The sequence below is a fragment of the Larimichthys crocea genome, chromosome VII, assembly GCF_000972845.2.
Source record: "Larimichthys crocea isolate SSNF chromosome VII, L_crocea_2.0, whole genome shotgun sequence".
Lineage (NCBI taxonomy): Eukaryota > Metazoa > Chordata > Actinopteri > Sciaenidae > Larimichthys > Larimichthys crocea.
The window spans coordinates 17,699,549-17,721,278 of NC_040017.1; the positions used below are offsets into that span (position 1 = coordinate 17,699,549).

Below are 21,730 nucleotides of genomic sequence, written 5' to 3' on the forward strand. Positions count from 1 at the left end.
ACTTTTATTTGTTTGTTTTTAAAAAAAGGGGTGCGTTCAAATGCTCCCCCGAAAATTTCGAAACTTATGACGCTTAACCGCTCAAGCTTGGTCTCATTTCCAAGTCTTTCTATTATATAATATATATATAATTATATATATATATATATATAATATTAATATAATATATATATATATATATTACATACACACACACACACGTTTTATTTCAGTACATTCGTCTTTTATGTTGTTTCTAGAAAATACAAATTTGAATATGTTTTTGATGATTTAATATATTATTTCTCAAGTTGTATATATTTAATATTTATTTATATTTAATAATACAACACCCACTATACATTTTTATTGCCGTAATGTATTTTTTAAATGTATTTAATAGTAATAGTAGTCGTGGTTTATCCGTATTGAAAATGTATTATAACCATCGATGTATTATGACTCTACATGCTGATTTTAAGTTCTCCGACAGCACTTAAAAGCATCACATGTTTCTTTGAGTCAATCGCGTTTTCTTCGTACATTTTGTCGTTTGTGTATCAAAGTGTTTGACTTTACCTTCAGACTGAACAAGTGAATCATTCACAATCTGTTTTTTTTTAAAGTATGTTTCTTCTGACAAGCGCCATCGTTTATTTTTTTAACAAACGCAAACTTTAGTAACCTTGGTACATCGGGCTTTCCGTAGTGCGGATGTAGTTGTCTCCGTAGTGTCTCCGGCGTGACATTCACCGGGTTGTCTGAGAGGAGGAAAACGACCATCCTGTGTCCGACCGAGCCGCCGTCAACATGAGAGTGCTACAAGCGGGTCTGTGTTTGGCCAAAACTCACCTTTTGGCCCCAGGAAGCGTCACTCTTAAAAAGGTAACACGAGGTTTCAGCCTCGAGCTGCTCTGCCTTCATTTCACAATAAGTAAACATGCTCTGAACATCGACCCTGCTCCGTTTTTCATCCCCACAGGTTCTCATCGACAGCTGTCGGACATGCTCCTCCGGGATCTTCCCCAACGAGAGGATCCGCAACATCGGCATCTCAGCCCACATCGACTCTGGGAAGACCACCCTGACCGAGCGCGTCCTCTACTACACCGGCAGGATAGCAGAGATTCACGAGGTGAGTGCCGGGCCTGTGTTTGTGTACTCATCCAGGTTTGTGTCCAGCAGTCATGAGGTGTTTTCCTCTTTTTTTTTTAGGTGAAGGGGAAGGACGGTGTTGGAGCCACTATGGACTCTATGGAGCTGGAGAGACAGAGAGGCATCACCATCCAGTCAGCTGCTACATACACTGTGTGGAAGAACAACAACATCAACATCATTGACACACCAGGTAATCAATGTTGTACCTGATCTGTGGCTGGACACAATGTGCATATAACCCGTACTTGTGGTCATGTGGGTAGGTGCAATGGATAATTAAGCAGGACTTGCCTTAAAGTGGCACTCCAGTGTTTTAGTATTGCACTTCAGGAACATTTCAAGTCAAGTCAAGTGGATTTTATTGTCATTTCAACCATACGCACAGGACACAGTGACAGTGACTGTCACTGTCACAGGTGCAGACAGGACTACATCAACACAAAATACAAAAGGGCTACATAAAGTGTGTACGTACTAAACAATGTGACAAGAAACGGCAGAGTATAACAGACTTATAGTGTGTATGTACATTTGCTACATATATATATATACAGTCATAAGGTGGATATTGCAAATCAATCAAGTTTATTTATATAGCCCTTTACAATAGCCAGACGGTACCCAAAGTGCTTTACAATAAAGTCGTAAAAACAATACATAACAGGTACATAACAAATAAATACAATTAAATTAAAATGCAATTAAACAGTGCTATAGTGTTAAAAAACATTGAGAAATACATAAGAAGCAGCAGACAGAGTGAGTACACCTGAAGGAACGGCAATGCCCTCGTCGGAATAAAACGCCAATCTAAAAAAGTGTGTGTTCAGCTTCGATTTTAAAAAGGCTGAGATCAGTAGTGGTGTGAATGTCAGGGGGCACAGTCTGGAAAAAGCTCATTTTCTGTCAACTCTGTACTAGACACGATGACAACAAGTATGAAATAATTCTTTACCAGCTCCGGTACTGAACCTCATGTCACTCTCCGTGTCATTCCTCCAGGTCACGTGGACTTTACCATTGAAGTGGAGCGAGCACTGCGCGTGTTGGACGGAGCTGTGCTGGTTCTGTGTGCGGTTGGAGGGGTCCAGTGTCAGACCATGACTGTGAACAGACAGATGAAGCGCTACAACGTCCCCTTCCTCACCTTCATCAACAAGCTGGACCGCATGGGTGCAAACCCAAGCCGAGCCCTGCAGCAGATGAGGTGCGGCGCACCTTAAAAAACCTTTTCCAGCTCTGTTTGCGTGATAGTCTGTTTTTATGTCTTTCTTTTGTGCTGCATTCACTCGTCATTATTTCACAAACACTGTTTTAATCAGCCTGTATTTTCATTCAAACTTAGACTTATTCTTTGTCTTCTTCAGAACCAAACTGAACCACAATGCAGCGTTTGTGAGCATCCCCATCGGCCTGGAGGGGAACATGCGCGGCATCATTGACCTTGTAGAGGAGCGAAGCATGTATTTCGAAGGACCTTTTGGGTGAGTGATTCCTACTGTGGTAGCTTGATCATGAAGAGATCCCTTCCTGTCATGGTGAAAACTGAGTATTTTCTATCTGCACTATGAAGCTAATCGAGACGGTTTCTTCCTCCCTGCAGTGAAACGATCCGTTATGATGAGATCCCAGCAGATTTCCGTGCTGAGGCTGCAGACCGGAGACAGGAACTGGTGGAGTGTGTGGCTAACGCGGATGAACACTTGGGAGAGATGTTCTTGGAGGAAAAGATTCCAACCAACGACGACCTGAAGGTTTGTCTTTTTTTAAAAAGAGATTTTTGGTAGTAAGTCAAATTACTGGAAAATGGAAAAAGTACCTGATGATGTTCGATAAAAAGTTAAGGAATCACCCAAGTGATTGTGATTTATCTTGCGGGGGACATGAATGTAATCAGTGTAACTGAGTTCATGGCAGTCTGTATGATAATTATCAAAACGTTTTACTCAGAACCACAAATGTCAATCTTGTGGTGATGCTGAAGGGAACATCAGCATCACCAAAGTCAGTATAATTCATGCTCCCCAAATTTCATCACAGTCTCTCCGATAGTTGTCAGTACATTTAATTAAAAACCTAAAATTAAAAACCAATCCAACACAACTCTTTGAGATCTATATTTGACCTCCTTCAAAGCATGAGATTATTTAAACCCAACAAACAACTCCTATCCAAACTGGGACACAAGCCCTGTGTGTGAACGAATAATAAAAATCTTGTGACTTCACTGTCTTCCAGGCTGCAATCCGCCGAGCTACCGTGCAGCGTCTCTTCACTCCAGTGTTGGTGGGCACAGCATTGAAGAACAAGGGCGTCCAGCCTCTACTGGATGCTGTCCTGGATTATCTGCCCAACCCCACTGAAGTCAAAAACTATGCTATCCTCAATGACGAGTGAGTGTGGACCAGCAAAGTCTCCTCAAATAGCAACATGCAGATGAAATATTATGCAATTTAGGAAACTTTGTGCACTAATGTCAGTGTTTGTTTGTGTTAGAGATGTCAGTAAAACATCAAAGCTTCAAATGGATCCCACAAGAGACTCTACAAACCCGTATGTTGGTCTGGCCTTCAAACTGGAGGTAAGATATCATTTTTTATCTTTACTTCGTCACTTTTGCTCAACAGGAAGGTCTCAATTCGTCATACTTTTGTTTCCTGTGATATTTTTTCATGAACAGGCGGGGCGTTTTGGCCAGCTGACGTATGTGCGGGTGTACCAGGGCTGTTTAAAGAAAGGAGAATACATCTACAACACCCGCACAAGCAAGAAAGTCAGAGTTCAGAGGCTTGTGCGTCTTCACGCTGACCAGATGGAGGTGAGAACATACAATCTTACGTCACTGGGCTGACAGAGGTCACAGTTTTCCATCTGTGGTTTGCAGTTAAGACATCAGAGAAGTATGACTGGTCATAGATCTGAGGTTCCTCCTTTGGCAGCAGTGGTGTGTGGTAAATAACAACCACATCCCCTGTCATATCAGAGCAACATGTTTCCATTCTTCTTGCATCAAAACAACACATGAAACGGTTTAATTATTTATTAATAATGAACACTTTGTCCTCTTGTCGTCACCGTCCCTTTGTTTACTCTCTGTCCATGCTGTTGTCAGGATGTGGATGAGGTCTATGCAGGCGATATATGTGCTCTGTTTGGGATTGACTGTGCAAGTGGAGACACTTTTACGTCGAGAACCAGCGCTAATCTCTCCATGGTGAGCAAGAAACCTGCTTATTTTGGTGGGATTATTCATCTTTTCCTTCTTTGCTCAATGATATAAAGAGAATATTGTTTTTATTTGTCATCGCAGGAGTCTATTCATATCCCAGAGCCTGTCATTTCCATGGCAATGAAGCCAGCAAACAAGGTGAAGACACTAATTCACCCATACGTACTGTTTTAATCCAACTCTAGACTCTAAATTGTGTCCACTAACTCTTCTCTCCTGTTATTATTTTAACTAGAACGACCTGGATAAATTCTCCAAAGGTATTAACCGTTTCACCAGAGAGGATCCGACGTTCAGAGTACATTTTGACACAGAGAGCAAAGAAACCATCATCTCAGGCATGGGCGAGCTGCATCTTGAAATTTACTCCCAGGTAACCAGTCAGAGGATGTTCATGCATGTTTAATGCAAGATGTTTCTTACTGATGTTTTATATTTAGTTTTTTTATTTGTGGATGTTTGGAGCCGTCAGATGTAATTTCTCTCTAATATTCTGCCATTTGCTTTTTTAAGTGCTGTTAAACCCACGTCTTTGCGGTTGTTTGTCTTTGATGTTAAAGATGCTTGTAACTTGATAAGAGATATAGCTTCACCACAAACCACATGCTATTAAGCGTCAGTGTTTTTAGACTGCACATTAAAAATGTTCCTATAATATATATACACCTGACCTGTATTTGGTTTGTTATTTCAGAGGATGGAGAGGGAATACAACTGTCCCTGCGTGATGGGAAAACCCAAAGTGGCTTTCAGAGAGTCGATCACCAGTCCTGTATCGTAAGTGCTTCATCTCCTGACTCACACAAACTGAGGCAACAGTCTGTATAAACAGTTTATTTTGGCTAATATACAATAGCACCACATACGGATATCATCACGATAAATGATGCGTTCCACAGACAGCAGACCATGGCTTAGTTTGCAGCATTTATGCTGCAATAGCTGAATACAAGATGGTGAGCATCAAGATGTTGTTTTGGTTGTAATGGCAGAGTGCGATGAAGGTCAGCAGTTTAGTTTGTGTTTGGAGGTTTGTCACAATCATGGCAGTGCGGCAGCTGGTCCATCTTGAGCATGTGAACTCCCTCTGCAGGGGACCAGGTGAACAGCAGTTTCCAGTGAATGATTTCCTACAAAAATAACATGAGATTTAGTAAAATATCTTGTTTAAAATATCTTTACAAAACAAAAGCCTTTTGCCAAATTGTTTTTCGTACATGGGCATATATACATAAAAGTATTGCATCCAACAGGTCCTGTGGAACACAGTCCATAAAAGAAAATCTAAAAAGACAACATGTAGCTGTATTTATCCGAGTATATCCTTATATATTTATACCAGGGTACCCAACCATAGCTTTGTCTTGCAGTAAATTACAAAAAATAGCTTTCTTTTATGATTTTGATCATTAAAAGGGATTAAATAAAGTAGTTTTTTATTCATTTGAACAAGAAAAGATTTGTGAGTTTACAGATGAATAAACTTCAATATTTGTTCAGGGTGATGGTGAGAATAATTGTGAGCTGCAGCTCTTGATATAAGTATTATAAAAAAAGTTTAATATGATAATAAACGGTTACCTGGGACACCATATCATGCAGCAGTATGTGATAGTCAAACTTCAGCTGGTCGTTCTCAGTCGGCTGTGAAAAAAAAAAGACAAATGGTGGAAATCTTCAGCTTCCTGTTTGCTGAATACGTCAATATCATGAAGATTATTTGTATCTCTAAAGAAGTTAGCACCAAAGCTTGTCATCTTTAGTGTTCGTAGTCTGCACCTAAATGCTGACCATGCTCTGTAGACTGTGCCAGTTTTTCGACAATCACAATTTCTGAGCAGACAACAGAAAACACGACCCACCAGCTGCGTGACATTGGCCACCTGAGCCATGTTGTACAGTGTGTTTTCAGTGGATTCTCCCAGCATGACGAAGCTGGAGGCCACGATGCCGAGGTGCCAGAAAGGCTTCATGTCGGGCTCCATGTTACCGTGGCTATCTGTTGGTCAGAACATCAGCGAGTTATCAAGGAAGTTCATGCATACGTGGTGCTTTAATGTGTCATATATCTCGTCATGTAAACATTAGTTGTGTCTCAGTATTCTCAAGAAAAACAAGGCGTTCACTCAGAAAATCCACAGTGTTGAAATTCCAAATGCTGCAATTTGAAACGGCTCATGTTGTGAAATATCTGACTTTTTTTATTTTGTAAATCAGGAGCCAAATAGGGCGTACATTTTGTTTTTGCCATACATACCAGGTAGATGATGTGCTGTCAGCAGGGTTTGGTTCATCTTATACTGTTGGTACAAAGCTTCTTCTTGAACTTTGGTGTCGTTTTTAAGGAGCTCCACACACGAGGCCTGGACCTCGGGCGAGTGCTGCTCTCCTCTCGGAAAGAAAATGTCTGCAGAGCATTTCTCTGTAGCCTTAAAAGAAGCAAACAGAGGGCAGGTGTGATATAAACGAAGAAGTGGAGGGGAGTATGCACAGCAAAGGCGTAGTCTAGTTGTTACAGCATGGCAGCCAGTGAGTCATGGTTGCACCACACTGCCTCCTTTTTATCTGCTGTTTAGTTAAATCTTGTCAAACCTGCTCGCTGGAGAGCCAGAGATTATCCATCTGGACATACTAAATAAATCTTTAGATGAACATAACTTTCCATAAGCACAACATGAGAACAGTGTTAGTAACTATTGAAGTGTTGAGGATAAATGCAGCAATCAAACATCTGTTATCCCTGTTTGAGAAGGTTAAAATGTTTTCAACTATGTAATTCAGGAACACTTCATGTAGTTTTTGTATATTTTTAGACTTCTTTTGAACATTTGTGAAAGGAGAACAAATATCAAACAAATTTAAGAAATAAAACCAAACTTAAGGCATGTTACAATATGTTAATGAAGCTACTTTTGCCTGAAGGCTATGTCTGTGTGATAAATAATCATATCTTACATTGCTGGCCGTCTCCTGCACTGAGATCTCCAGCTGATACTTTCTTCCAGAGTCTCCCACATCCTTAAAAAAGGAAACAAACAGAGTTAGATTGGAGTCAGAGTGTGTATCCCTTCACTATAAACTAAACTGTAAAGTTCAGCTGACCTCTGCGTTTCCACTGTAGACCCTCTCCACATGAAACAGCCTGTATGGAGAGCCGTAGCGGGTGTTGAGGTAGTGTTGGACCACTTGGGCCGCCCTGCGAGCAGGGTAGTGATTGGGATTCAGCTCTCCAGTTGCCATTACATACTCCTCTGGCTCCTCTTCTTCCTGCTGTTAATCCACAGACAATTAAAGAGAGAGAGGGGGGATAATGAAATGATAAAGAAAAGAACTTCCTGTCATGCACAAGCATGGACTTTGACCCTCAGCTTGTCAGCAGGGTGGAGCTTTTGTCTTGTGTTGAAAAGCTTCAGAAACCAGAAGAACATCCACAGAGCAAAGTGGAAAAAAAACAACAAATATGTAGAAGAGGGAGTACGGGGTGAAGAGGTGTGCAGCTGATAAATGTGATGGATAATTGATTAAAGAAGGGAGTGTGATCTCGCCTGTACCTGGAATGCTGTAACTCCCTACCCGATAACTTGACAGGTGGAAAGTTTTATCTGTCCGGTGTTCTCAGCTGCTCCACATGCAAATGGAAAGACTACTTTCCACTTCCTGACACTGGAGCTCTTGAGGACTGCCCCCCTTTTATTTAAAGAGACAGGACTCTTTTCTGTGTCCTTACTGAATCAGCTTTACATAGCAGTTCAGTAAAAGTAAACTCAATGTTTTCTAAAGGGTATGTATGTGTATTTTTTGTTTTTCGGTGGAGCTACAATGTACGACAGTGTTGCATCAATTAGCGATGATCACAACCACTGATCTCCCTATTTTCTGCAGGTTTGACTTCACTCATAAGAAGCAGACCGGTGGCTCTGGGCAATACGGTAAAGTTATAGGAGTCCTTGAGCCTCTTGAGGAAGAGCACTACACCAAGCTGGAGTTTGAAGACCAGACTGTCGGAACAAACGTCCCGAGGCAGTTTGTACCAGCTGTTGAAAAGGTTAATTCCCCCTAACTGTAATGTCCTGTATCGAAGTGAAATAGCTTAAAACCCATTCTCTTTGATCACTTGCTTCTTCCCATCATGTTGCAGGGTTTCAAGGAGGCCTGTGAGAAGGGACCCCTGACTGGACACAAGATCTCAGGAGTCAGATTCGTCCTGGAAGACGGCGCACATCACATGGTTGACTCCAATGAGCTCTCCTTCATCCGTGCAGGAGAGGGAGGTCTAAAACAAGGTGAGGGCAACCGTAGAGCTGACCTCATTTTATTCCATTCTGTGCCGTGTCTCTGTTGTCGCGAGTGTATGTTAAGCCCTGATTTCATCTTGATCTCTGCAGCTATGGAAAAGTCCAACACGATCCTCCTGGAGCCGATCATGTCGGTGGAAATCGTAGCGCCTCAGGAGTTTCAGGGAACAGTGATTGCTGGTGTAAACCGTCGACATGGTGTTATCACAGGACAGGACGGAGCTGAAGGATACTTCACTCTGTACGCTGATGTGAGTCCAGCTTGTACTCTTTTTAAACAGACAGCAAGTATCTACAGTCTTTTAGCTTATAGTATCTGTTCTCTCATCCTTCGCCACCATTTGAATTTGACTAACTATAACCTGCTTCTCACGACAGATTCCACTAAACGACATGTTCGGCTACGCCACAGAGCTACGCTCCTGCACTGAGGTAAGTTATAGTATAAGTTACATATCCATCCATTCATCCATTTTCTTCCAGTTATCTGAGAGCTCATGACCATAGGTGAGGATTAGAACATAGATGGACTGGAAATCGAGAGCTTGTCAGTCCAGCATTCACAATACGCCACACCAACCAACTGATCCATCTTACGCTCCGTCTTCCCATCACTCATGAACAAGATCCCAAGATACTTGAACTCCTTCGCTTGGGCCAGCAACTCGCTCCCAACCTACGCAACCTGCTGTGTAAATTCTTGTATTAACAACAGTAATTCCCTTACTATTTGAGAGATGATCAATAAATCTGCATATTTGCTAAGCACTGGGCTAACACACTAGTCTCTTTGAGAAGATTGAAAGTAATGTAAATAAAAATATAGATTACACTTTTTACCTGGAAAAACATGCAGGAATTTGCAGCATTTTTCCAGTCTTGGCTGCCGTCTTCCTCTTAGGGTGTAGGTGCAACCTCTAACAATCAGAGAGAAGAATTGTGTAGAGAGATGAAACTAAAGTCTGAAAAAAAATCCCCCTCTGCTGTCATGACTGAAGGAGAGTAACATCATGTTGATACTGTGAACTGTTCAGAGAGAAAAAGAAAACTCTGACACATGTGGGGGGGCGAGAATGGTTTGAAATACACCATACACACTTTATCATTTTAACATCCTCTGTCATTGTGTATGCAGGGAAAAGGGGAGTACACCATGGATTACAGCAGATACCAGCCCTGCCTGCCCGCCACACAAGAGGAGCTCGTCCACAAATACCTCGAGGCTACAGGCCAGCTGCCCGCAAAGAAGAACAAGTGGAAGAACTGAAAAGTGTTGAAACTATTGAACTCTGACCGTCCCTCATCCTTCTGCCCATCTCCAATTACATGACAATAAGATGTTTGTTTTGTAGCTGAAGTCATTTCCTCCTTGGTATTTGACCCCTGGTAGGAAACCTATTTATTACCTTGATTTTAGCACCATTTGACCCCTCGTCTCTGCAGCCATATGGTGGTCGGTAAGGAAAGCTCAGTGTTTTGACTTGAGCTTCAAATAGTGTTTGTACTATGTACAGAACAGAAAAGATTGCAACAAAGATATATATCCACCTTTTAAAGTGTTTCCTGTGCAGATCATAGATGTCTCAACAACTTGTTACAAACACTTGATTACATTCTTCTTGAGCAGATATTTCACAAGCTACGCAACCGTGCAAAAAAGAAACCACTGGATCTAGTTACTTTCTCACCTGTCCGGCGATGTCCGTTTGCTCCATCGTCTCTGGGACGCTGTTGGGATGAGCCGACATGTCCGCTGAGTCATCTTCAGGTCTCATCGTCACATTAGGGCTCCCAGTTACCCCAGTTAACACAGCTAGAACAACCATGAGCCTCACACTCATTGTAATATGCCGTAAAACACACAGATGCCGGAGAAAAGGGAAAAGACCACCTCTGTGAAGGAGTGCAGGCGAGGAAATGAGCCTCCTGTCAATGTGGAGTTATATAACACAGAAAGGAGGGAGGGGAAGCAGAGAGAAGAGACTTTCCAGATCCTGCTGTCTTCCTGTTTATTATTTTTGCCCTCCTAACTAAACAAACCGCGTCTCTTTATCTGTCCATCGTATGCTCTCATGCAACTCACTTTAATTGTCAGCCCCTGAATGTCTCAGCACCCTCACAAGAGGAGCTGATTAGTTTAGACACAGTTGTCCAATTAGAGCTGCTGCTGCTGCTGCTGTGATTAATATGGGAGCTTGATGGGTTGCAGCCTCGTCTGCTACATTAAGTAGGAGGGGGTGTTCTGGCAATTTGGGGTAGTTAAAACATAAAGTCTACACAGTGTAAGATTAAAGAGGAATGGAAGCTCATCATAATTAGACATCCAACAGGAAATTTTCATATAAGACCAGTTTCTCAGTATGTGCTTTATAAAATAGTCTCTCCTAAATACTTCAGAGATCATTAACCACAGACAGCAATAAATTTTGAGATAGTTGCTGAAAAACTTGAATCTGATTTAGTGAACGAAACATTTTGTTTGATAAAAGAAGAAGTAAGAGTGGAAAGTTCTAATTTTAACTTATTTAAAGTTAAATCTTCGTCATGGAAAAAGCAGTTGACGGAAATAATCTCACCACAAGGTCTATATCACTCTCCTTGTTTGGACGTAGCAGAGTTATCTTGATAAAAGAGGAAGCAGAGACAGGAGGGAGAAATTCATAAACTGGCTGAAGATGTTTTTTGTTTTGTTTTTTTAAATGTACATACATACCTTCATGTTTTATAACGCTGGATCAGACTATGGTAATTAAAAATAAACCGCTGAACACGCTGTCAAAATATTTGTCAGAATACTGAAATGAAAGAAAATTCGAGGGTCAGGAAAACTTTAATTGGCTTAATGTGATCTACAAAATCAGTGACAAATTATTGAAACAGGACTGAAAGGCTTTTCATCATCACTGAGTCACACTGTTGCAGTTAATGTAACTGAAATCAACTAAATAACACCACGAAGACTACAATACAATATTCATTTAATCCCTTTAATACACAGTTGGACTTATGACTTACTGAAGACACTTAAACTCTGTAATAAAAGCCTAAAAACTACATTTAAGACACAGAGCACATCTCAGTCAGTTTGCTCTTCTTCCTCCTCTTCTTCACCTGATGAAAAGCAGCTGTACTCTGAGCATCATGTCTGCTTGTACAACTCTGACTTGTCCCAGAGGTTTGTCTTTTATATTCATGTTTGTTACCTCCCAGCTGCACATTTCGGGGCAGGTTATCAATAAGCTCGTAGAGGGTGAAGATGCAGAAGCAGATCTCGTCGTAAGCTGTCTTGCTGCCGCACTCAAACAGGCAGGCGAAGGCCACAGCGGGCGGTGCCCCAGGTGAGGGTGGCAACTCCAGATAGGCGAGGTCTGAGTAGGCGCTGGGGCCCTCGTAGATCACCCAGGGGCCACGCCAACTGTCTGGATCCCGGGGAAATAAGCTGAGGAACACACCCAGATCCTTGCGGGCGTTGGTCCACGTTGGGTGGGAGTACACCACCCAGGTGGGGGTGAGGAAGTCTGGAGGGGCTTTGATGTTTGGAGATGGAGAGTTGGTGTGGTTTGAGTCTGTCATGCAGGACGTCCAGTGTCTGCAGTGATGTATAGGTTGGTGTAAGTGATGGTTAAGAGTATGACACAATTGTAACGGGGCAGGAAATCCCACAGTGCTACCATGACAACCATTTCGAGGCTCCACCAGCCGCTGCACCAGCTGCCCCTGCTGAAACACCGCTCCATCATCCAGACTGAGGGCCTGCACCCTGTATCCAAGAGGGCTGCGTGCATTACAGTACAACACGTTAGTCCCATCCTCTTCATCCACAGACACCATCTGACACTCCACGCTCTCGGGCCCCGGCACCACCTCACCGAAACGCCAGGTCTGCCCGTGGGTGTCACTGTGGAAGCAGAAGGCGTGTGGGGTGGTCTGGCAGAGCTGTCCAAAGCACTCTTTGCACTCAATGTGGTAAGCATAGGCAGGAACCAGCAGACGACCGGACTTGAGCTGGATGCCATGACCAGGACCGAGGGCGAAAGTGGCCCATTCTGCCAGAAAAGAAGAGGAAGTGACATTCATGAATGATAATGATGAACTAAATAGTAAAACTTAAAGGGTCATGACACCTAACAGGTGTGTCTTTTCTTCTATCCATACCGCCTTTGAAGACTCAGGGACAGAATCCACAGTCCTCTTTGTAATCTTAAAGCAACATTGCTTTTCTACCATAAAATAAAATTTTGATGCTACACTGACTAATCAGAGGAACGGTGTCCTACATCTGTTCTTGCACATTGTACACTAGGTACCCACCCACAAGAAGTATGTAACGTTTTGCAGCACTAAGTCACACACCACCAACTATTTCACTGATTTTGGTGAAACTGGATTTTGAAAATGTATTCTGGTTTTCAACCTGATGCCTTCCTGCCGCTCCACCTCTTCCTGATGGACAGTAAAGTAAACTGCTGCCAACTGTAGCTGCTGTTCACTCAGTTTGTTAGCCGGGCTGTGAGCTCAGAGTGACGGCCGACTGTTAAGTGTTTGTCCCACAGGCGTTTTGGACCTCTGGGAAGGTGGAGGTTTTCAGGCCTTGGGTGTGTGGGCAAATACTAACTGGTAATGGAGCTGCTGTCGTGCCAGCACCGGAGCTGGGCAAGCGGACAATGTAACCAGGCTTAGCAGCCTCTATAGACATAATGAAGGTGAGGTTGGCTTCTTGCTGTTGGACTAGTAAGTAATATTCGCTGGCTGCTATGTCAGTATAACACGATGGAAGTGTGTTCCTCGCTGACCTTTGATAGTCTCTCCGATGACCCTCTTGGTTAGGTCGGTGACAGGACTCCAGGTGTCTCCGTCATCAGTGCTGCAGGTGTAGCAGAGGCGGGTCACATTCTTGCCTGTCACCAGCTGATAGGACTCTGACGTGTGGCCGAGAACAGCAATGAAGAAGAGGAAGAGAGTGCCCGTGAACTCATCGTATACCGGGCACGGGTTCATGGACCGGTGACCTGGCAGGAGGGCAGAGCCCAGGACACGCATGTCCTCCCACTGCAGCAAGGAAAGGAAGGAGATTAGAGGTCTTTAATCTACACTACAGAGTTCAGACCTAGTGACTAACACTGACCTCCACATAATTCCTGTAGAAGGTCCCTTTCCTCATGACCAGCAGGTGAGCCTGAGAGTCTGATGGGCTCAGTCTCTCCTCACAGAAGGCCAGGAAAGTCCTGGATCTGGACAGGTAGAGCAGTCCTGGAACCCTGTACGTCACCCCGTTTGGCTCCTTGTGGAAAAGCACCGTCCTCGCAGGGAAATAGGGTGACCTCATGCTCTCTGGTGTGTGTGTATATATGTCAAGGTATCTCCAAATCTTCTGAGAAGGAGAATCAAGAATCAGCTGCTGTACATAGTCTACTGCGTACAGGGAAGGGGGTGCATAACTATAATGTTTAGTAGGTATATGGATCTATATCTATATGGAGGTCAAACTGTTACTGTAAACAGGGTTACAAATAGTGCAAAGGTAATCCACAAACTGCTCAACATAATGGACAATGATCCCCTTCATGACCTCCAATTATATAAACATATTGCATAATTTGTACATTTACTATAATATATATAAGTTCAGATGTTTTGGCTGCTGCACATGGATTGTTTTCAACCATCACATGTCTACTTTTAATAGTTATCTCAGTGGTTTTATGGGGCAAATGGAGGAACAGAATATTTAAACTTTTATCACAGTATTTGCAACATGGAACAACAAAGACAGAGATCGTAGTTTAACTAGACTACGAAGACTTTTATTTATTTTCAAACCTAAAATCCAAAATTAATTAGAAGTTAAAATCCTCTAAAATTCAGTGTAATGATCTATTGTGCATCTATTATGGGGGTTGCCGTGATTAAAAATGTTTAGTTTGGTTTGTTTACAAAACATTTTTAATAGGAGAAGGTACTTCAACTGTTACTAATGATTCTGTTTGCTATCTCAACCATAAGAGTTGTGTTATTCATCTGCTACTAGTGCCCCAGTTCAAGCTGTTAACCATTTGATCGTTATCCTTATACATATGCAAGACAGTTCAAACCCCAAATACATTTTGAATTCAAGCACAATGTCCTCAATATGGACATACTGAAAATATTGCACGTACCTGATATTTCAAGCTTCACAAGCCATTCAAGCAAGACAGAGGAAACAGCATCATTCGCACTCATGCATGGGGAGGAGTTGTGATAAACTGTCAGTAAAATTAGCTGACAAATTTACACTGTTTTTAGCAGCAACATTAACACATATAAACCAGCTCAGTGAAACCTCTTTGGATGTAAGCATAAAGAGCAAGTAGCATCTAATGCCTCTAATCCGGGTCATGAGCAGAAAAGGCTAAATGACTGCAGAGTACTTACATTCAAAGTGCTCTGTGGGAACTGCAGCTTCTTTGTGAGGATATACAGTATGTGTCAGCGTTTGAATGTTGGGTTGACAGTGTCATGTGTGTGTAGTTTAGTTCTGAAAGCTATGGCCTCTCCTCTCAGTTCTTCTATTCAGCGTGGCAGTGCGGCACGCTGTTCACTGACCCAGAAATGGACCACACTCATCAGATCTACAGCTTTGGATGATTCAGCTGAGGGTAGCCATTGTGGAAATGAAGGCCAGGTGTAGGGAGGGGGACAGGCTGAACAATGATTTGATTCTCTGCCCTCCTCTGTGTACTGTGAGCTTTTCTTCTTTATGGTCTGCAGAATGTGTAGGAACTACTGCTGCTACCACTGGCTTGTACTTCATACTTGGAGATATAGGGACATAATGTGCAACATACAATACATGAAATATCATGGACATAATCGCAACAGCAACCAGAGGAGCCTGTTTAGTGTAGGACAAACAGCTTTAGGAACTCCTTTGTCCCTCATGCCATCAGGCTCTACAACTCTCACTTGGCGGGAGGAGGAAATAGTGTTAAGAGAACTCACTGTGAAATAATAATAATAATAATCTGGACACTCTTCTTCTTTCTTTCTTTGTGCAATATTTTAATTTACTGTTAATCTATGTTTCCTCATACACAGTCCATGTTCTATATGCACCCTCCATACAGTTCTCTACATTTATTTTATCTTGATCCTATTTTACTTGAATTTTCCCACCTTCTTCCTCTTCTTTTGTCACTAGTCTTTGCTCTTTTACACAATGATCTCTTCGTATAGCTTTAAAAAAAAAGGTTTAATCATGATTTGATAGTTTACCTGCAAACAGGCACAATATGTATTAACTATTTCAAACACGATACCATTACACTATATACATCTTTTATTTTTGATAGATCTCACTGTTTATACTGTCCATTCTGTTTATACTGCCATATTTATACTGTTTATTTCTCTGTGTGTCCTGTACATATCGCAGTATTGACAATAAAGCTGACTTGACTTGACAAAGAAACACAGAATATCAGTTTTGCCCCATTAAAACAGGGACATGTTGCCATGTTTTGAGTTAGAGATATAGTGAATAGTAGAATAGTGATAGGATAATGGTTGGTGTGTTAAGGGTCTGTCAGGTTAAAGAATCTAATCAATTCAAATTCTTAGTGTAAAGGAGAAACAAACATTTTAAGGGCCCCATCAGAGTCAGTGATTAGTTTAGTCTGTAGAAACACGGTGTCTCCCACTGTAGATATAAAAGGAGTAATTTTTTAAGTAACAAAAATAAAAAGATTCTGATTATACATGCATGAAAACATAGTTATGAATATTATATATTTATATTAAATCTTACACACTGCCCCTTTAAACAGCCTGAAACACCAAACTCAGGGCAGCGATGCTCCAAAACAAACAAGACGTCATCAGCGAGCGACCCGCCGCACATGGCAGCCTGCTGAAGTTTTGACGGGACTTGCTAAAGGTAGCGTGATTATTTTTGTTCTTTAAGTCAGTGAATGATGTCACAGCAGGTGTTGTAAATTATTATTTTTTTAAACCAGCTGATCAACAACAACAACAATGTTTGTTATCGCAAACAAAGCGTCAGCGCCACAGTAATGGGTTAGCCACATGTTAGCTGTGAGGCTAACACATGCTGCAGTGTTTGTCTCTAAACTAAAAGAGATTCAGGCTGCTGAGGAACTAAAACATAAAAACATAAACTAATGTGAAGTCTCTCCGTTTGCAAACATGAAAGTTCCTCTTGTTAAACACTGGTGTCAAACACTAACATGTCCAAACTTTGCTCAACATGTTATATGCATGTATAAAAAATACTTAACATGTAGTCAGTCTGACTGTTTTGCAGACAGTGCTGCTTCAATAAATTAACATTTTACTCAGTTCACTCGTGTGTATGTTTACATCGCAGGTGATCCAGTTTGCACTACCTGTGTACAGACTTTCATTCATTTTCTACAATCTGATCTAATTGTATCTAGTTTTAAATTAAATATCTATCTATCATGACTGCATACATTGATGTTATGTCTCACTCTTATTATAAGAAAGCTAAAAAAAAACATACACACAGTTTATTAGGTACACTTTGTTCAAGCCCTGCAGTAAATCCTACCTTCACTAGAGTTCACTTTAGGCTACAACCAATTATTATTTTCTTCACCATTTAATCTGATTGTTTACTAAACAATTAATCATTTGCTTAATATTATTATTTTATTATTATTTTTTATTATTAGTATTATTTGTGTTTAATGATAATTATTTGTTTAACATATTGGGATTATTGAAGTATTTCTGATTATTAATTATAGAGCACGAGTTAACAGATGGTAACTGCGTTCTTTTCGGCACCAAGCAGGAAACCAGTTATATAGTTTATTATTATTACTATTATGGGTTTATTGTTATTATTATGGGTTGTATTGATTCCAAATTAACTCTCTGTGGTGCAAAGTTTCTGTCTAAGATAGATGATGACTGTTAATGTGACGGTTATTATTGGTTAGGACATCTGTAAAGCAGAGTGATGCATGTATTTAAAAGTCCCAGTGAAGTTGTGCTCTTTAGCAGCACTCATGGAAAGCCTCTTGTCTGTCCTGTTATATAAAATCATTTAAGAAGCTGGAACCAGATAATATTTGTCAATTTAGCTTGAGAAATGACAATTTTAATTAACTAATTGATTAATCATTTAAGTTTAAGATCAGTTTTTGTTGAAACAGTGAGGTGTTCATGGTCTTTTTAAAGGCGTGTTTCTAATATTTATTAGAAAATGTATTTATTATTTATGTTCATTAACATGAACAAGCTCTTTTTCTGCCACCACAAACTCATGTTTCTCTTCTCCTGTTGTTCACCTCCATGTCACAGGCTCAGCATGGCCAGGCAGTGGTCTGAAGGCCACTCCACACCCATCCTGTGTGTCGGGGCGTCTCCAGCCCCTGAGGGTCTCCTTGCTTCAGGCTCTGAGGGCGGAGAGGTCACGGTGTGGAGCCAGGAGGGAACCATCATAGGCCACCTCCGTCTTCATGGTGAAGACGACTGCACGAGTGTTGTGTTTTCACCAGCAGCTCCGGGCCAGCTCTACGTGTCACATGGAGATACAGTGAGTGTACTCGATCCCAGAAACCTGAAGAGCCCTGCTGAGGAGTTTCATGGTGCAGGGGAGGAGGAGATCAATGCTTTGGCACTGAACGACACAGGTTCAGCCCTGGCAGTGGCTGATGACTCTGGGGCAGTCCGTGTTCTGGAGTTTCCTGGAGGAAAAGTGTGCAGAACTCTTCGTAGACACACCAACATCTGCTCCTCCGTGGCTTTTCGGCCTCAGAGGCCCAACAACCTGCTGTCTGCTGGACTAGACATGCAGGTAAGAAAGAGGTCAACTCTGTACCAAGACCTACATTTGACAACACTTCTGTTGCTAATGCAGATTTTTGTTCTCAGGTGATGCTGTGGGGGCTGCAGAAGACACGTCCGCTTTGGACCCTGAACCTCCAGGATGTAGCAGAGGAAGAAGACGACCATCAGCAGCGTCCTGGTCAGCTTTTCAACCCGCCACTGGTCCACTGTGTTTCTGTGGCGAGCTGTGGAAACATTGTGGGTTGTGCAGCAGAGGACGGGCGTGTGCATCTGATGCGGATCGGCAGTGGCTCTAAACTGGAACAGCAGGGAGCAGTCAAGGCTCACAGTCAGGGAGCCTCACAAGCTCACTTTGTTAACTTCCTTTCCCACCCTTACTGGCTGGTCACTGGGGGGAACGACGGCCAGGTCGCCCTGTGGGACCTCAGTAAGCACCCGGTGGTGACACCGGAGGCAAAGGCTAAAACTCGAGTGACAGCACCCCCACGCAGGAAGGGAAAGAGCAAGGCAAAGAGGAAAGAACAAACACAGGATAAAGCAAAGACCCCAGAGAAAGAAGAAAAAGAAGTGGAGGATGAAGTGGCAGCAGGTTCAGAGGAGGTGATGGAGGAGAAACCTGGCCCCAAACTGAGCATCAATCATGAGGACAAGGTGAACTGGTTGTGCCCCGCTGTGCTGAAAGGGGAGCCCAGCGTGGTAGTCGCAGATCAGAGCTCCAGTCTGACGGTCTACCCTCTGTCTCAACTATAGATCCACACACTTTACAACATGATCTGTTATCTTTAGTTTTGGTCTTGCCTTTTTTTTTGTTGATGCAGTTTACACTCCACACTGTTGAGCTGGTATCATCATAATCTGGTCTAAATGGTGGTTGGATTAATATTGTGTCAGTCGGATCTTTAAAGGATCAGTGTGTAGGATTTAGCGGCATCTAGCGGTGTAGTTGCAGATATCGCCAGAGACCACGAAAGGCCAGAGCCAGTGTTTGCTTAGTCCATTCTTTAGAAGAGGACCTGCAGCATCTGTAGTCTTATTTTCAGGTGATTATAAACTAATAAAAACGTAGATATGCATGTTTTCTAGAATATTCTGTAAATAGAGGCTCCTAAATCTTACACACTGGACCTTTTATAAGCTTCAACTGTGGGCAGAAACCAAACATAACATGCAGAACCAGTACAGGGAGCTAAGTCTTTAAAGAAGCAGACAAACAAAAATCTGATTTGTTTGAGTACATGGGTAATTGTTTTTTGGATCTTGTACTCTTGGTTTTGTGCGTGTGTGTGTGTGGTCCTATAAAAGATGTCATCCTTCTTTGAAATATATTTTGCTATATATGAATGCATTTTTGTGGATTGTAAAATTACCACATTAGACAGAAGAAAGTTGCATGTTTAACAGAGTCTGCGGTGCTTTTTATAGAGTAAAAACACATCCCAATCCAAACCAGGTGCCACAAACAAAGACAAAAACACAGAGCAAACTGAAAACTGTGCCCAAGACGGATTTAAGATTTGTTTCTGTGCGTGTTAATGATTAAATCTTGTTTGCAGCTGAATCTGTTGAACACCAGACTGACACTGATCTGTCCTCTGCTTTTTTTTGCCGTCACCATCGAGCATAGAAAAGTTTTGTTTTGTAAACAAGCCAGAAAACAAAGTCTCAATAAATTCATACATTCATTGCAAATGCACTGTATTCACGCAAACTGTCATTCTTTTGCAAACAGGCAGAAAACTCTTCGATAATACCAGAAAAAAGGCACAAGGCTGACGTCACACACGTCTGTCTAGGCAGCTTATACATCAGACTAGCTGAGTTTAAAACAAAATCGGTGACAGCCTGTAATAACTTTAGCAATTATAAACAGCAAATGTAATTTACCAAAAACCATATATTTTCTAAACAAGCCAAACAAAGCGCTCAAGCGTGGATGTTCACAGTAAGATGTACGCTGAATAAGCACTACAGAGCGACCTGACAAACTGCTACATCAGTCTTTTGATTGAAAACGTTCTTTCGCCGTTTTAACGTCATTTTAAGCCAGCACAGATGACACCGTGTTTGACCGTTCACTCCTTTCCGCTGAGATGTCTCCCTCATCCCTCCTTTGATTATGCCTGCAGGTAGATCCGAGGTCTGTGCCTCCGAGGCGTTTCTACAGTTTAGCCAGGCTCTTCTCCAGGCTCTCCATGTCTCCGTTCCCGTCTTCGCCCTTGCTGCCGCGTGCGCTGCACTCGATGAACTCCACCTTCACGGGCAGCTGGCTGAACTCAAAGTCCTTGCCTTTTTTCCCCAGATACACGCTGCCGCCCACAGAGCCGTCCTGAGAGCTCAGGGCCGCGGAGCGTGTAACTCGCAAAGTGTTCCTACGAGAAACAAGAGATGGGACACTTGAAGCATTGTGGTGGTTCAATCCCAAACTAAAGTGTCTTTCAGTAAGACACTGAATCCCAGATAGTCAGGCCGTAAAACACTTCACTTGAAGCACAATGTGAACAATCCTCTGAAACAGTGCTTCTCAAACTTTTTATACCATGCCAGAAAATATCTGACTCTGCAAGCACTACCATTATGACAGGCGTTAAAATACAGCAGTGGAGGCCGAGCCTGTTCAGCTGTGAACAGTTCACGCAGAAGTTCAACAACCAGGATGCTACAGATCAGCACTTCTCGTCCTAATATTTCCTGTTTGGAGCCACGATTGTTAAAGGTCCAGTGTGTAAGATATGTGTGATAGGAGTATTTATTGGCAGCAATGGAGTAAAATATTCATCAGTATGTTTTCATAAGTGTATAATCACCTGAAAATGAGCTCTTTATATCTACAGAAAGAGAGCGGGTCCTCTTCCACCTTTTGCTTTTTAATGTGAATTTGGCAGCCAGAGTTTTTCCTACATGCTTTGAAGGTGAGGGTGAGGCATGAGAGAGTATTCATTTGGTTGCAATCTGCAACTTGCTTGTGCTACATGCATGAACGTGTCTATGTAGCAGGCTGATACTGAATGAAAACACTATAGGAAGTGCTCCAGGAAAATCTCGTTTGTTTTCACGTATTATACGCTCAGAGATTCCTCCAGGTACCATTTGAAAGAGATCTGGTACCAGCAGTGGTTTAAAATATAAATCACTTCTTGTACCTTTTAACTTCCAAGTCATTGCTGTATTTACTAACACTTAAACATAGTTCTGCTGTCTCACATTGACAACTTGACACACACGAGAAAACTTTAAAATAACGATTAAAAAAGAT

General features: G+C 42.1%; 5 protein-coding genes across 6 annotated transcripts in view; 2 read left to right on the forward strand and 3 right to left on the reverse strand.

Moving 5' to 3' along the window:
- The first annotated feature begins 460 nt into the window (after window positions 1-460).
- On the forward strand, window positions 461-10,303 carry gfm1 (G elongation factor, mitochondrial 1). Its single transcript, XM_010746317.3, has 18 exons — window positions 461-864; window positions 962-1,114; window positions 1,195-1,327; window positions 2,140-2,344; window positions 2,505-2,621; window positions 2,741-2,891; window positions 3,376-3,530; window positions 3,634-3,718; window positions 3,818-3,955; window positions 4,250-4,351; window positions 4,448-4,504; window positions 4,602-4,739; window positions 5,061-5,143; window positions 8,249-8,411; window positions 8,505-8,649; window positions 8,752-8,912; window positions 9,040-9,093; window positions 9,797-10,303. The coding sequence occupies exons 1-18, from the start codon at window positions 790-792 to the stop codon at window positions 9,926-9,928; spliced, it is 2,247 nt and encodes a 748-aa protein (XP_010744619.2). The 5' UTR covers window positions 461-789; the 3' UTR covers window positions 9,929-10,303.
- Window positions 5,185-10,740, reverse strand: lxn (latexin). Of its 2 annotated transcripts, none has more exons than XM_010746280.3 (7): window positions 10,350-10,740; window positions 7,469-7,636; window positions 7,322-7,384; window positions 6,624-6,795; window positions 6,229-6,365; window positions 5,948-6,010; window positions 5,185-5,496 (listed from the first exon to the last, which is right to left on the reverse strand). In XM_010746280.3, the coding sequence occupies exons 1-7, from the start codon at window positions 10,500-10,502 to the stop codon at window positions 5,380-5,382; spliced, it is 873 nt and encodes a 290-aa protein (XP_010744582.3). In that variant the 5' UTR covers window positions 10,503-10,740; the 3' UTR covers window positions 5,185-5,379. The 2 variants fall into 2 exon arrangements, with proteins under 2 accessions (XP_010744582.3, XP_010744590.3); XM_010746288.3 differs by lacking the exon at window positions 10,350-10,740 and adding an exon at window positions 7,918-8,038 and having other exon boundaries at window positions 5,209-5,496.
- neu4 (sialidase 4) lies at window positions 10,689-15,807 on the reverse strand. Its single transcript, XM_019252847.2, has 4 exons — window positions 15,076-15,807; window positions 13,787-14,032; window positions 13,455-13,710; window positions 10,689-12,707 (listed from the first exon to the last, which is right to left on the reverse strand). The coding sequence occupies exons 2-4, from the start codon at window positions 13,985-13,987 to the stop codon at window positions 11,719-11,721; spliced, it is 1,446 nt and encodes a 481-aa protein (XP_019108392.2). The 5' UTR covers window positions 13,988-14,032; window positions 15,076-15,807; the 3' UTR covers window positions 10,689-11,718.
- A 675-nt stretch (window positions 15,808-16,482) lies between these two features.
- Window positions 16,483-20,173, forward strand: wdr53 (WD repeat domain 53). The gene is made up of 3 exons (XM_019252846.2): window positions 16,483-16,576; window positions 17,989-18,484; window positions 18,562-20,173. The coding sequence occupies exons 2-3, from the start codon at window positions 17,996-17,998 to the stop codon at window positions 19,225-19,227; spliced, it is 1,155 nt and encodes a 384-aa protein (XP_019108391.2). The 5' UTR covers window positions 16,483-16,576; window positions 17,989-17,995; the 3' UTR covers window positions 19,228-20,173.
- The window catches only part of srprb (SRP receptor subunit beta), a 5,028-nt gene continuing 3,449 nt past the window's right edge, over window positions 20,152-21,730 (reverse strand). Inside the window, exon 7 of the mRNA XM_019252848.2 lies at window positions 20,152-20,846. Within this exon, the coding sequence (XP_019108393.1) occupies window positions 20,636-20,846 (211 nt within the window). The 3' untranslated portion in view covers window positions 20,152-20,635. The remainder of the gene's footprint in view (window positions 20,847-21,730) is intronic.